The 16,823-nt window shown below is 45.2% G+C and overlaps 1 protein-coding gene across 3 annotated transcripts in view; it reads right to left on the bottom strand.

The window, feature by feature from the left end:
- LOC124721596 overlaps positions 1–16,823 on the bottom strand; it is a 202,150-nt gene that overhangs the window by 61,927 nt on the left and 123,400 nt on the right. For all 3 annotated transcript variants that reach the window (XM_047246646.1, XM_047246648.1, XM_047246647.1), the window contains exon 6: positions 13,239–13,576. In XM_047246646.1, the coding sequence (XP_047102602.1) occupies positions 13,239–13,576 (338 nt within the window). The remainder of the gene's footprint in view (positions 1–13,238; positions 13,577–16,823) is intronic.

Below are 16,823 nucleotides of genomic sequence, written 5' to 3'. Positions count from 1 at the left end.
CATACATCACCTCACACCATCTTAAGTGAACAAATTGACCCAGCAAACAGCCCATTTTTTCAGGATTTTTAGGGGGAAAAAAAAACACCTCCAAGCCCACTTCCTCAGAACACCACTGTCCATGGCGCCTCTACTTACTGCCTCCCTTTACACAGACACTCTCTCTCTCTCTCTCTCTCTCTCTCTCTCTCTCTCTCTCTCTCTCTCTCTCTCTGTATACAACCCTCCAAAAAGCACACATACTTTAACATAATTTCAGTACAAAAAATTATAGAGGAAATATCATCCTAAACTTAAGTTTTATAGATTTTATAAGTAGCACATATTAATTTTCCAATAATGACTAAAAAGTATGTCATGTTACATTTGTAATAATGAATGTAATTTAAATCAGTATATATATTTAGTGTCATCAATGTGCAACTTTCGAAAATGCAAGTGTTGAGCAAAGAAAATCTCTGCTCTAATGCAATTCCTTTGACCATCATCTTCAGCCACACTGTTTGCTTTGGTTACATATGTAAAGCACATGGGAGTTGTTGGTGGTGGCAAAATTTGTGTAGTGCTGAAGATGTAACATAAATTGTGTTTTTCAGAGTAATGAGTGCACTAGGATGAAACCCATGAATGCTAGCAAATGTAAGTAATGCCTTCAAATTAATCTTATTATGTAAATAATTCCAGATATCGCACTGTAGTTAATACTTATTTGATTTGTTTTTCCTATTTTGCCACAGCTACATGACCCTGCAAGGAGAATGGTACAATAAAAACTGAGCTATTACAAAAGACGACTGGTTGTAGTTTTTCTGAAAACCTTTATTGTTTGGCTCTGAGCACTATGGGACTTAACATCTGTGATCATCAGTCCCCTAGAACTTAGAACTACTTAAACCTAACTAACCTAAGGACATCACACACATCCATGCCCGAAGCCCAATTCGAACCTGCGACCGTAGCAGTCACACGGTTCCACACTGAAGCGCCCAGAACCGCACGGCCACACCAGCCAGTAAAACCTTCATTCATCACGGTTACAGTGTTCCACATCCACAATGGATATAAGTTTTAAAGAGGCATATGTTCCCAGGGAGGAGACATAGTGCTCCAGGCATTCTTCATACTGTGTTTTTTATTAGATAGTGAGACTTACTACAAAATCTCTTTAAAGTGAGGAGGAGGGTCTGTGAAATATGTCACCTGAGATGTTGCAGGGCTCTTTCGCAATGCTCAATAGCTGTTGCAAAGTCTTTTGTCCACTATGGCACCACCTGGTGGCAAATGGGGCAATGTGGATCATCACACTGAAGACATCTTCTGTAACCTTACTGACGCAGTCTGACAGAGAGGGGGCGAAGGTGAAAGCAGAGGTATACAACTACCAGTTGGTTCTTTGTAGCATCAAATGAGGTAATTGGCCAAATGGGGTGGTGACAAGGAAGTGAAAGGATCAACGAAAAGTGGTCACTGTCACAAAGATCATCATGTAGTGATCATTGTACCCACGCCACAAGATTGGAGAAGTGATTATAAGGCCAACAGCCGAAAAGGTGCCATGACCTGCATTGAAGTCTGTGGAAGAACTGTCACAGAGGCAACACCTATCAAGATTGGAAATAAGCTGGTCATTCAGAAGGCCCCTACCAGACAAATGGGTACTTCGGCACATTGTGTGATGTAAACTGAAATCCATAAGTAGGAGAAAATGGACGCCAGGGAGGGGGTAGCAGGGTGTGGTGGGGTGAGGGCTGTTGGCTTAAGATAGTCATCCCAATGTAAGTAATTGGCCTGGTGGGACGTAAATAAATGTTACAAACAGTGATGGCTGGTGTTGTTTGCGCTCGCTCTACTATTGTGTCCAACATGTTATGAAGAGGAATCCACTGACTGAAGACAATTGTGGGAAACAATGCACTGACCCCCCAGATGCCCTCTCAAGGTCAGTATAGTTCTGACAGAATGGACGGTAACCGCAAAGCATTGGGGAATAGTCATTAGTGAAGTGTGTTTGTTAAAGAGCAACATGGCAAGTGATAATAATATCCACTACAGTTCCAGTGGACCATCACACTGAGGTTATCCTGGATAGGTGTGAAGGTTCCAGGAGGACAAATCACATCCCAGGGCCACTGCCTGTCACTAATGGGGGCAGAAAAGTATCAATGAACATTGGTTAAGAACTCGATGGTGTGGGAGGTTCTGGACCCCATACCCTGAGATTTCCTCTTCTTTTTCTATTTTGCAGCTTTTGGTGGTCGAGATTCTTGTAAGGGCCTATCCATTGTGGGTGTAGAAATAGAGGAGAGGAGGCAGCCCAGGGACCCACAATCCACGGCTCTTTCAACCATGGGCTGGTATTGGGTCTCTGATCTATGGATTTCTAGGGAGAGAAGTCCCGAAAGGGAGACATTTCACTGATATGTGCCAGAGAAGGACACTGCTTCTCTGGTTGGGTTTGTGGAAGATAACTGGTCATCCTGTATTCAGAGTTTTACGTCAAGTGATGGTTACTGGTATGTCATCCACCTTTTAGTTGTCTGAAGTGCTTGAGATTGTACAGCAGAGGCAGCTTTAATCAAAAGTGATCTGTTTCAAAATTTTCCCAAGGAGTCCACTCCAAATTCATGGTCTATTTCTTCCAAGAAAAGTAATGATTTTGTTGCTGTAAAAGTATCTCCATCTGCTATAGTACACAACAGTACATTGTTTCATTGCCTGTATTCTGACTTGTCCCTCTTCCCATTGGGTAGTCAGGGTAGGGACTACAGTTGGATTGTAACTATCTGCATTAAAATATTTATACCTAGACAGCTGTTTCAGTACAGCCATCATGTTGGTTAATTTGATGTGTGAAATGTCAGCACTACTACCATTTACTTTAATTAAGGGGTCTCCCCATGTGCACCACCCAATTGTAGCACAGGTTATCTGGCAAGACACCTGTTGCCAGGAGCTCTGATGCCCCACGAAGATAGGCACTGACTATCTGGCGAGCATGGGAAGCAAGTGGGGCTCAAGCATCAGAAGTGTCAGCACTGCATTGTCAGTGGGTACCATGGAAAAGGTACATAATGATCTCACCATGTAATATTGACTACTGTGTTGGCTTTTAAGTGCAGTTACTATACCCAGATAATCTTTAACACTGTATGCAGTTGGTGTTAGTTAAGGTGTTCTTCCCCAGTTGGTCTACACTACAGAAAAAAGTTTGGAAAATGAAGTCAAATGCAAAAGTTGATAGAAAGTACTTCAGCCAAAAAATTATGTAAGTGGATAAAAATGTAAATTAAAGAATGCGGAACCTAGAGAAGTAGGTGCTTCAACAACAAATGGTGCCACTACGAGAAAGAAAGTAACAGGAGTAAGGACTGCCAGAGATGGGACATTGCAGAACAAGGAAGGAAGTAGATGCTGCATGTAGTAGCCACCAGAAAGATCGTGGGAGGCGCACATTGGCACGGCGCGTCACGGACGGTAGTTGCCGCAAGTAGAGTCCCGTCCACCAGAGGGCACGCGAGAATTCGGACGCGACCTCGGCCGGCATGACAACAACAACAACAACAACAACAACAACTCCGGCAGCACGGGCTGTGCCCAGTCAGTCAAGATCAGGCATGCCTAGGACACAGTCCTGGTCTACGCTAAGTGCAGTGCGACGTAAACGTGAACAGTGTTACTACACAATTGGCGACGAGTAGGGTCGTTCTTTCACGTGTTGCGTCGTTGTTCCGGTTTCGCAGCTTCTCCACGGCATGGAGGATTTGGTGCGAGTTTTGGTTGCGCAGCAGATGGAACTCATGGCCACCATGAAACAAGTGCTTCCGGCGTTGCTCTCCACACTGTCTGCTCCGGCGCCATTCCCTCCTCCCTTTCCCCGTATGACGAGACGGCGGAGGATTGGGACGCATATGAACATCGCCTTCGGCAGCATTTCCAGGCGTTTCATGTTTCCGATGCGGAGGTATGTCGTGCTCTCTTCTTGTCTTGGATATCTCCCTCGCTGTATCAAGTTTTGCGGCAGCTAGCGCCGTTGCAGGAACCCTCGTCCTTGTCTTTTGACGCATTGTGTTCATTGCTGTCTTCATATTATCGCTGCCACATGCATGTTGTGGCGGCTAGGGTCGAGTTCTATCAATGCAAGAAACAGCCCCATCAGTCTTACCGGGCGTGGGCCGCTACCCTGCACGGTCTTAGTCGCAAGTGTCATTTTGTCACGGAGCAGTTGCGAGAGTCGTACGCCCACGTTATGGTACGCGACGTCATTGTTCGTTCGGCCCCTGATAGGGAGGACCGGCAACGGGCCCTGCGGTTAGAAAACCCTTCCCTCAAGGAAGTCCTGTCCATTGCTCAATCGTATGAAGTCTCTCATGCAGCAGGTCAAGAGCTGGAAGCGTGCTGTGACGTCGCGGAGGTTCAGGGCGGCGCGGCCGCGTCCACTGTGTCGGGGGTGGACGACGTGCGAGCGGTTCAATCCGGCCATTACGGCTGCTCCCGCACGGCGCGTAAACAGAATTCCAGCCGCCGGCCCCTGTTGCCGTCCTGTGCGTCGTGCTATATACATCATGATCGGTCAGAGGCCCCCAGCGTTGGGCCGTTTGTCGCAAATGTAATAGAAAAGGTCACATTGCTAAAGTTTGCCGCTCAGCCTCAAAAGAATCGAAGGAAGCAGGTACAGAGGACATAGACGTTGACATTCAGGAAGTTTCATCGGGCCAGGCTCCTGACGCATCGGCACGCAAACTCTTTATCGAGGTGTCGGTTCGGTCGCGCCGGTTACAACTGCAAGTCGAAACGGGCACGGCAGTTTCGTTGTTGAATGCACAAACTTATTCCGACCTTGGATCGCCCCCGTTGGCGCCAGTTTACCGGCGTCTACGCGGTTATGGTAAACAGTTCATTCCCCTACTGGGTCAATTCACTGCCGACGTGACTTACAAATCAGTCACTCAGCCTATTACTTTTATTGTTGTCAGTGATGCAAGCTCAGCTAACCTTTTTGGCCTGGATGCCTTTCAAGCTTTCGGTTTTTCTATCGCTGACACCATACAGTTGGTCTCCAAAGACGTTCCCTATCAATCATTGGAATCTTTGATCTCCGACTTTCCAGATATTTTTGAGGAGGGCCTAGGGCGTGTTTCAGATTTTGAAGCTCACTTAACGTTGAAGGCGTCGGCTCGCCCGCGTTTTCTACGCGCGAGGCAGATCCCCTTGGCTCTCCGCCCTCAGGTAAAGGAAGAGCTAGACCGGCTGACAGCCCTAGGGGTCGTTCTTCCCATTTCTTCCAGTGAGTGGGCTTCGCCCCTCTTTATTGTAAGGAAGGCCTCGGGAAAATTACGTCTTTGTGGCGATTTCAAGGCCACCATTAATTCCCAATTGGTGGTGGACACCTATCCTTTGCCTCGTGCTGATGAATTGTTCTCCTCCGTGGCGGGAGGCCAATATTTTTCGAAAATCGATCTGTCGGAGGCTTATCATCAGATACCACTTGATGAGGACTCCAAACGGTTGGCGGTCGTCAACACCCCGTTTGGCCTTTACCAATACCAGCGGTTGGCCTTTGGAATATCCAGTGCCCCGGCGATATTCCAGCGTTATCTTGAGCATGTCACGTCGACAATTCCTCATTGTATTAATTACCTGGATGACATAATTGTCACAGGCCGCAGCACGAAGGAACACTTGCACAACCTTCGCACCCTCTTTCTCAAATTCAGGTCTGTGGGCTTGCGTTGCAACCTGCATAAGTCAACCTTCTTTCAATCATCCATTGAGTATGTGGGCTACACTATCTCTCGGCACGGTATCCAGCCACTAGGAAGTTTGGTCCAAGGTATCGTCAACCTTCCTCGGCCCGCTTCGCTGAAAGAGTTACAAGCTTTTTTTAGGCAAGATAGCCTATTACCACCGGTTCATTCCCAGGGCTTCCACTATAGCCCACCCCCTGTACTGCCTTCTGCGCAAGGGTGTTCCTTTTGATTGGTCGCCTGCATGCGAGCGAGCGTTCACCTCGTTGAAGGGCCTCCTCTCACGTCCGCCCCTTGTTTGGCTACTTTTGATCCCCGTAAGCCGTTGGTCCTGGCTACAGACGCTTCGCAGTATGGGGTGGGGGCGGTCCTGGCCGATCGCAACGTAGATGGTTCCGAGCAACCACTGGCGTTTGCGTCTAAAACGCTTAGTCCCGCACAGGGCCATTACTCCCAGGTGGAAAAAGAGGCTTTGGCCATTGTCTACGCTGTTACCAAGTTTCACCCTTTCTTGTATGGCACGAAGTTTCAGTTAATCACTGACCATAAGCCGTTAATATCGTTATTTGGCCCCGCCTCTCAGATTCTGGATAGGGCGGCCCACAGACTACAGCACTGGGCCTTGTTCCTCTCTAAGTACCATTATGACATTCATTTTCGCCCAACAGGACAGCATGCCAACGCCGACGCTCTTTCCCGTCTTCCGGTGGGCCCGGATCCTACGTTCGATCGAGAGGAGATTATGTGTTTTCATTTGGATGTGGCGTCCCGCCAAGCGGTTGATGGCTTCCCGATCACTAGTTCTCGAGTCGCCAGGGAAACGGCAGCTGACCCGGTTCTCCGGCAAGTAGTTCACCTCATTCAGCAGGGGTGGTCATCCCGCCCTCCGGGCCGGGCCTCGGACCCTCTTCGTAATTATTTTCTTCTACAGGACCGCCTCTCGGTCTTGGAAGGCGTTCTCCTTCTGGCTACCGATGATACAGCTCCTCGCGTGGTTGTTCCTGCAAGTTTACGACGGGAGGTCCTCACGTTATTACATGTGTACTGGCCCGGTATTGACAGAGAAATTGAGCACTTGGTGGGCGCCTGTTCCCAGTGTGCGAGCCAACAAGCATCTCCCATGGCGGCATTCTCTTCATGGCCACCGGCAACCCAAGCATGGGAACGTGTTCACATCGATTTTGCGGGCCCGTTTCTCAACGGTTTTTGGCTCTTGTCATTGATGCTTATTCCAGATTCCCATATGTGGTTCGCTGCTCCTCAACCACTTCCGAAGTTGCAATCCAGGCACTAGCAAAAATCTTTTCTGTGGAAGGTCTGCCAATCACCCTGGTCTCGGACAATGGACCGCAGTTTATTTCGCAGACCTTCCAGGATTTTTGTAGGCACTTCGGTATTCGGCACGTTCGCTCTCCCCCCTTCCATCCACAATCGAATGGGGAAGCCGAGCGCAAGGTGCGCACATTTAAGACGCAGATGAAAAAGTATGTGCACGAATTTCCTGCGGAGGAAGCACTGACGTTTTTCTTGATGGCATACCGGACCACACCAATGGGAGACCGCAGCCCCACAGAGCTCCTCCATGGGCGTCAACCTAGGACTCTGCTGCACCTCCTCCGGCCTGGTCCTCGCCAGTCTTCACAAAACGGAGTACCTGGTTTTCCACTGGGTATGTCGGTCTGGGCCCGTGGGTTTGGTCGCAATCCACGTTGGCTACCAGCGGTGGTCCTGTGCCGAAATGGTCGCCGGCTCTATACCTTGCAGGCGGGGGACCGGGTGGTACGTCGTCACCAAAATCAGCTACGTCCATGTTCGGGCACCCACCCTCCGCCCTCTCGGACACCGGCTTCCCCATTGCCGGCACCTGTGTTGGTTTCGCAGGGGACGTTGCCTCCTCTCCCCGCTGTGCCTCTGCCGCACTGCAATGGTTCTCAGCCTTGGCAGCCTCCAGTAGCTCCAGCACCGGCATCGCCATCGTTCGAGATGCCCCAGCGAGAGCCGGCCCCCCTAGCGGGCCCGGTTTCTCAGGAGGTTGGTTCACCTGTGGTCGTCCCTTCCCCTTCGTCCCCGCCACTGGGTCTTGCCCCTCCCGGGGTGGAACAGGATCCGGAGTTCAACAGCTTGTTGCCCGTTCTGTCCTGGGCTCCGGTTGTGGGACGACGGGGGCCTCTTCGTGTGGGTCACTTCCAGCCGTATTCGAAGGTTCCAGCTCGAGGGTTGGCAGATCCCCTCGACTCTGGCCATCCAATGGATGTGGAGGTCATCGCTCCTGCCCGTCGCTCCACCTTCCGATGCAGTGGATCACAGTGGCTTCACCCCCCCGAAGGAGGAGGAGTGTAGTAGCCACCAGAAAGATCGTGGGAGGCGCACATTGGCACGGCGCGTCACGGACGGTAGTTGCCGCAAGTAGAGTCCCGTCCACCAGAGGGCACGCGAGAATTCGGACGCAACCTCTGCCGGCATGACAACAACAACAACAACAACGACAACTCCGGCAGCACGGGCTGTGCCAAGTCAGTCAAGATCGGGCATGCCTAGGACACAGTCCCGGTCTACGCTAAGTGCAGTGCGACGTAAACGTGAACAGTGTTACTACACTGTAAAAGCCTGGGCCCTCATGTTGCCACATACATACTCACAGAAATCATGAGCTCCCTGAGGGGGTACTCTTGTATTACAAGGCAGGACCCTTGTGATGTAAGACATTTGTACTGCATAAATTTATGTCATAATCTGAATTTTTGAGGTGAACAGAATACAACAAAACTGGGAGACCCATCATCACAGAGTCACTTTGATGTTGAATCGTTGGAAATGAGAAGCAATGATATACCAGTTTCCCAGGGCATTTAACATACAACTATGAATTCAACTTCTTGATGAAATCAAGGTGAAACAAATTCCTTTTGATCACAATGCAAAATATCAGTACCAATGAAGTCCTATCAGTACATTCTTGTAGGTGAAGAGAAAATGAGAAATTGCCACACAGCTATGGATATTTCTTGCACAGCTCACCTTCAATTGAGGTTGTAAAAAGGGTTTCCTTGAGGCCATGTTGTAACCTCACTTCTGATACTTTGCAGGTTGAAAAGGGACCACGCAAATTGCGACGTGACACAACTGGGATGCGACACATGCCTGCATTAGGTCACGCGGCATTGTGATTATGGCACAGTACCTTGCGCAGCGCGTCACGCGAGCACTGCGGGAGGGGTGAGACGGGGAGCAGGAAGGCACTTCTGCCATATGTTCACTTCGGCATGGTGCATATGGGTGGTGGAGGTATTGCTCAACTGAAAAATATAGCCTTACAGTATACTTAATTTTATTGTCACTGAGTGGTGTTTTGTTTTTGCCATTTACATGCTCCATCTCTTTTCGTTAGTACATAACAGTACTGTATACTTTTTTGTTTTGTTAATTCTTCTGTCAAGGCCAATGCACAGTTCAATAACTGGTAAGCTATTAGCCACTGGAATTATAACTTTTGCCTCGACAGTGTTTTCTGATTGTAACAAGGGACAGATGATTCGTTGTGAGGGTAGGGAATAATGAACTAAGGAATATTATAAAATGATATTGTCTAGAAGCAAGGCAGAAAAGTAAAACAAGGTTATGCACTTGCTACTTAGTTAGTTAGTTACTTTCATATTCCATGGATCATTTTGCACGATAAATTGTCATGATGTGTAACGAGTCATTTTATATTCATGTTGTAAATTAATTTGTACAGCTAGTTGTACTCTAAACATCACCATATAATTATTTTATATTAATTTTTTTGCTGCCTGTTATGCTGATGTATCTCTACGATATGTTACATAAAATCGAAAAGGTGTAATTTTCACAGGTATGACCCCCTTTGTGTTCCTGGTAAAAAACCTCCAAGATATGAAGTACATAAGTTTCACAATCATTATTTGGATAGGGATGTAATAAGAGACATTATACTACATACAGGTGGATGACACATTTCCACTGCAAGCTAGAAGCAGGTGACAAGCCCCCACGAATCATGATCTTTTAATCGGCTCGTCATGACAAGAGAAAGCATTTCTGTGGTTGCATACACACTATCAGCATTAATAAACTAATTATACAACAGGCTACACAAATGAAGTAATGGTCGGTGTTATTCCAAACGTGAACTCTTCCTCTCACAAAGCACACTTGGATAGCTTCTGCATTCCTGTTCCGCACATTGATCTCAGGTGCTGACGATTTCTGACCGTTGTGTTGTGCCGCGTATCAATTGTCGTACTTTTCTCAATAACAACTACTTTTTTCATGAATCACACGTTGTCAGTTTGGCAAGCCACAGGTGAGCAACCAGCATTTGACATTATGCCTGAAGGGTACGCTCGTCATTATTTTAATACTGCGAAGATGAAGAAAAGGAATAAAATCCTTTGGTAAGTTTCCATTCCAGCAGTTCAGTGTTAAAAATATGATGGGTTATGGGATTCAACCAAAATTCCAACAGAATTGGCAATTTATTTTTGTGTGGATTGTTAACCTTTTCTCATCCAAAGAAGCATCACCATTTATGAGTAATGGCCACATTTCTCTTGTTGACAGGTGTAACAGTACTTCATTTGCCAAAACACAGTAAAATTTCCACAAACTCATTTTTGCAGCAGCTATTGTGAAAGAATTCTGGAACAGAGTGTCTCATTAAACAAGTAATTGGCGACGAGATAGCACAATAGCTGACAAAAAACCTCATTGTGTCAGTTTGTGGTAACATAAGAGAAGAAATTTCATGTTTATTTTCATACTAGGAAACTCTTGCCTCACTATCTTTTGATAACTCTTAAAGAATCACAGACATGGGAATGAAAAACATAAAATAGAAAGTACAACTTCTGATATATCGCCTCAGATAAGAAAGTTCAGTGTGTTTGCGAACTGGCAAAGGACTCTCCTCCCTGTGTGCCGTCATTCACCAAAATCTCGTTACAATGCCTTGAGTGGTTTAGGAGATATGAGGGATGTTCTAAATATTTCATTCCCATGGGTGTGAGATTGGGAGTGAACGTGCTACATAGGATCCATTTTCTCGAGATCGGAGACAGATAGAGACCTCCTCCCAAGTCTACACAAAAATTCAATATGTTAGCTAAATTTCATACACAGCGACATATGGTGTAATACACACCAAACGCAAAATTTCATTGCAAACTTTTCGAATTTTGTGTAGTGTCTTACTAAAATGTGTATATTACAATAAGTGTGACCATTGGCGAGATGATGGGCACTTTGCCACGAAGCTCACATATAATGCCACCAGTAAGGCACAAATCAATTATTTTCACTGAATAGTTTCTGTAAAATCGTTTGAGGAAGATTTCAGGATGCATGCACTTCGGTTCTGTGAGCGCAGAGCATCGCCATCCGGCGGGTGCGAAGTATGTGTATGTGTTGCAATATGCACAGGGCTACCACAACATGTGTGGAACGTGTGCATCGCGCTGCAGTGTCATGTCACATCACATGTGCTATACATGCCTCAATTTGCACTTAGCCTTACTCTAGGGCTACAATATATAGCATAACAATAAGGGAAAGTCTTGGATGGAGCAGTACATAATATGGAAAAACAACCGCTTCCCTACAGTGAACCAGTGTGTGAAGCACAGAAACATGTAACGGGAAATACAATTTACACTACCTTTTGAGCTCTTGACTTTTTCTAACAAAAGTATACACATTCACACATGTAACCACACATGTACCCAACCATAACCCATAACCATGGGAGTGATCATCTGGGTGCCTGTGTTCTTGTGTGTGTGAATGTGTGTACTCTTTCTAAAAAAGAGCAAGAGCTCAAAAGCTGTGGATGCTGTTTCCCTTTCGCTGGTTTCTGTGCTACAATCACACTGGTCAGCTATAGGTGAGAGATTTCTTTCCTTCAATATGTAGCATAAATTGTGTTGTAGTCTATTTTTTAAACTGTTGCTCTCATGTTGGTAGTCTACAATACATTTATACTCACTGATGGCACTTCAAAACTCTGCCATTTTTGATAAAAACATTTTCTGTTTTACTTCAAGTCAGGACAACTTTATGGATTAACATATCATACACTGCAGCTAAAAATGACAGCCATAATGCCTGAATTAGTGTAACCACCTCAGACAGCTGTCATTTTTCAAAATCTAGATTTTCTCGTTATTCCGATAACCACTAGTATTTATTCGTAATATGTGCTTATTTAAACTGGCAATGTACGAAGACTGAGTTACTGTTCAAATGCACTGTGAAATGGACGAACAAGGAATACTGTTATAAGATGAGGTATTAAAAACTGAAATTGCCCAGGAGGGCGAAAACTTGTATGCAATTGTCGGAGACAGGTGAAGGCGGAGGAGAAGTAGGAAGAGGTGTCATTTGCAGAAGAAATTCACGATGACTATTATGATGATAGAATAATTGGGGCACTCAATAGCAATGTTAGCAGTGCCTTTACTAAAATATTTTAAGATGCACATGGTTAAAATGTCAAGAAATCACACATCCACTATCTCCATGAAAACCTGGCATTACCTCACATTTTAATTTACTTGTTTCTCTGTTGGGTACATGCTAGGTTGAGTTACTTGAGAGGTACTCAAGAAGTTGGAGATGATACGGAATTTTGGTGTACACTATGTGATCAAAAGTATCCGCACACCCCCAAAAACATAAGTTTTTCATATTAGGTGCATTGGGCTGCCACCTACTGCCAGGTACTCCATATCAGCAACCTCAGTAGTCATTAGACATCATGAGAGAGCAGAATGGGCCGCTCTGCGGAACTCATGAACTTCGAACGTGGTCAGGTGATTGTGTGTCACTTGTGTCATACATCTGTACGCAAGATTTCCACACTCCTAAACATCCCTAGGTCCACTGTTTCTGATGTGATAATGAAGTGGAAATGTGAAGGGACGCGTACAGCACAAAAGCGTACAGGCTGACCTCGTCTACTGACTGACAGAGATTGCTGACGGTTGAAGATGGTCATGATGTGTAATAGGCAGACATCTATGTTCTCTTTCACTCTCTTGGAGTCCCAAAAATAGTACATTTAAAGACACAGTTCACCTGCAGGTTATATACTGACAGTTACAGAATATAAAGACGTTAATATAAACTACAGAGTATAAAGGTGGTAGGCTGAAAAGATGTCTAATGTTACCTGAGGCACAGAAAGAAGGAACAATTAAAATTTAGTGTCACTGATTATCAATATGTCCAACAGAAAAAGCCTTTGTAAGTATTCATAACAGCAATACACGATGTACACTTTCAGTGGAGCAGTACGACATTGTATTTACTAATTTATTTTAACTGTCATGCTACATTTTAGTAGAATGTAAAAATACAATGACATGAAGTAACAATTAGAATATGCCAACACATTCACATAAAGAAATGTAATAATGATATGAAATAGAAATAAATGTGACACTGGGCTTTTCAGAATCAGAACTAGAGTCTTTGTACCTCATCAAGATGTCCTTCGCTTCATTAGTTTTCCCCATAACCATGTAGACTTCTGCAGTCAGCATCATTGCAATGACATCATCTTTCATATGCAGTATAAAAGCTTCTGCAGATTCTACTCTTGTGGCAGGGAACGATTTCTGATCTGTGCACAGCCTGCATAATAAGAGGGCAGTCTCCAACTGTGAACTCTTCATATGCACTAATATTGCATCATGGATGATCAAACGAATATTTGTAAAAATATCTTGTTTCTGTGAGAGTCCACTGGCATTATAATCCTTTGTCAAGATACTTCCAAGCAATGACATGTACTCTTCTGATGCAGACAGATAATTCTGTAAAAAAACAACTTACTGCTCTCAACTGAAAAGCATCAGGACAAATCAAAAGTCATTAAGTAGTAACTGTATTATAGCACAGTGGCAAATAAAATTTGATGTAGGATTATACTTCTGTAAGTGGAACTCAACTGTAAACAATAAAATCATGGTGCATGCAAAAAATATGGATATTATGGAATCAAACAAAAAGTTTACTGTTACCAGCCACTGTGTGTCTTTTTAACTGATAACAGTGAACTTATTTCATTTGATATCAATAACATCACAGAAAAGCATTAGCTAAAATGTTTGCATTTAATTGATGTTATGATCATACAATACAATAGTGGAAAAGGAAAAAAAATTAGATTGTGGCTTACTATACCAAAAATTTTTTTCAGGCAACTGTCAACAGCGTTGATATACACTACGGGGTCAAAAGTATCTGGACACACCCAAAAACAAATGTTTTTCATATTAGGTGTATTGTGCTGCCACCTACTGCCAGGTACTCCATATCAGCAATCTCAGTAGTCATTAGACATCATGATAGAGCAGAATGGGCCACTCCGTGGAAGTCACGGACTTCGAACGTGGTCAGGTGATTGGGTGTCACTTGTGCCATATGTCTGTACGTGAGATTCCACATCCTAAACATCCCTAGGTCCACTGTTCCCAATGTTGATTAACTCTCTACAGTAAATTAATTTCTTAGGATGGATAGGATGTGTGACTGCTGTGTACGGACGCAGGAGGAGCTGGCCACTGTTCGCGAACAGCTGAAAGTGTTGATGGCCGCGGTCAGGGAAGAAGGCCAGTGTTCACTCTGTCTGCTTGCCGGGGGGGGTCTCATCCAAGATGTGGAGGAGGCCCTGCTGGCGGCGATAGAGAGCACTGGGTGCACCCGACTGAAAATTGTTGCTCATGTCGGCACCAATGACTCCTGCCGTCTGGGTTCAGAGGTCATCCTCAGTTCATACAGAGGGTTGGCGGAGTTGGTGAAGGCAGAAAGCATCACTTGCGGGGTGGAATCTGAGCTAACTATTTGTAGTATCGTTCCCAGAACCGATAGCGGCCCTCTGGTTTGAAGTCGAGTGGAAGGCTTAAACCAGAGGCTCAGACGATTCTGCGGAGATCTGGGGTGCAAATTTCTCGACCTCCGCTATCGGGTGCTGAAATGTAGGGTCCCCCTGAATAGGTCAGGCGTGCACTACATGCAGGAAGCGGCTACAAGGGTAGCAGAGTACGTGTGGAGTGCACATGTGGGTTTTTTAGGTTAGAGAATTCCCTCCCTAGGTCCAACAAGACGCCTCCTGAGATGCGGCAAGGTAGGAGTAGGCAAAATGCAACAGGGAATAACAATATTAATGTGCTAATAGTAAACTGCAGGAGCGTCTATAGAAAGGTCCCAGAACTGCTCTCATTAATAAACGGCCACAATGCCCACATAGTACTAGGGACAGAAAGTTGGCTGAAACCAGATGTAAACAGTAATGAAATTCTAACCTCAGATTGGAATGTATACCGCAGGGACAGGCTGGACAGTGAAGGGGGAGGTGTGTTTATAGTGATAAGAAGTGCAATAGTATCGAAGGAAACTGACGGAGATCTGAAATGTGCAATAATTTGGGTGAAGGTCATGGTTAAAGCAGGCTCAGACATGGTAACTGGATGTCTCTATAGGCCCTCTGGCTCAGCAGCTGTTGTGGCTGAGCAGCAGAAGGATAATTTGGAAAAAATTTTGAGTAGATTTACCCACCATGTTATAGTTCTGGGTGGAGATTTTAATTTGCCGGATATAGACTGGGAGACTCAAACGTTCATAACGGGTGGCAGGGACAAAGAATCCAGTGAAATTTTTTTAAGTGCTTTATCTGAAAACTACCTTGAGCAGTTAAACAGAGAACCGACTCATGGCGATAACATATTAGACCTTCTGGTGACAAACAGACCCGAACTATTTGAAACAGTTAACACAGAACAGGGAATCAGCGATCATAAAGCGGTTACTGCATCGATGATTTCAGCCGTTAATAGAAATATTAAAAAAGGTCGGAAGGTTTTTCTGTTTAGCAAAAGTGACAAAAAACAGATTTCAGAGTACCTGACAGCTCAACACAAAAGTTTTGTCTCAAGTACATATAGTGTCGAGGATCAGTGGACAAAGTTCAAAACCATCATACAATATGCGTTAGATGAGTATGTGCCAAGCAAGATCGTAAGAGATGGAAAAGAGCCACCGTGGTACAACTACCGAGCTAGAAAACTGCTGCGGAAGCAAAGGGAACTTCACAGCAAACATAAACATAGCCAAAGCCTTGCAGACAAACAAAAATTATGCGAAGCGAAATGTAGTGTGAGGAGGGCTATGCGAGAGGCGTTCAATGAATTCGAAAGTAAAGTTCTATGTACTGACTCGGCAGAAAATCATAAGAAATTTTGGTCTTATGTCAAAGCGGTAGGTGGATCAAAACAAAATGCCCAGACACTCTGTGACCAAAATGGTACTAAAATAGAGGATGACAGACTAAAGGCCGAAATACTAAATATCTTTTTCCAAAGCTGTTTCTCAGAGGAAGACTGCACTGTAGTTCCTTCTCTAGATTGTCACCAAGATGACAAAATGGTAGATATCGAAATAGATGACAGAGGGATAGAAAAACAATTAAAATAGCTCAAAAGAGGAGAGGCCGCTGGACCTGATGGGATACCAGTTCGATTTTACACAGAGTATGCGAAGGAACTTGCCCCCCCTTCTTGCAGTGGTGTACCGTAGGTCTCTAGAAGAGCGTAGCGTTCAAAAGGATTGGAAAAGGGCACAGGTCATCCTCGTTTTCAAGAAGGGACGTTGAACAGATGTGCAGAACTATAGACCTATATCTCTAATGTCGATCAGTTGTAGAATTTTGGAACACATGAAACTTCCTGGCAGATTAAAACTGTGTGCCGGACTGAGACTCTAACTCGGGACATTTGCCTTTTGCGGGCAAGTGCTCTACCAACTGAGCTACCCAAGCACGACTCACGCCCCGTCCTCACAGCTTTACTTCTGCCAGTACCTCGTCTCAGTTGGTAGAGCACTTGCCCGCGAAAGGCAAAGGTCCCGAGTTCGAGTCTCAGTCTGACACACAGTTTTAACCTGACAGGAAGTTTCATATCAGCGCACACTCCGCTGCAGAGTGAAAATCTCATTTGGAACACATATTATGTTTGAGTATAATGACTTTTCTGGAGACTAGAAATCTACTCTGTAGGAATCAGC

Source organism: Schistocerca piceifrons, chromosome X (genome assembly GCF_021461385.2).
Source record: "Schistocerca piceifrons isolate TAMUIC-IGC-003096 chromosome X, iqSchPice1.1, whole genome shotgun sequence".
Lineage (NCBI taxonomy): Eukaryota > Metazoa > Arthropoda > Insecta > Orthoptera > Acrididae > Schistocerca > Schistocerca piceifrons.
The sequence above is the reverse complement of the archived record's forward strand: the minus strand, read 5'-3'. Positions and strand labels throughout refer to the sequence as shown.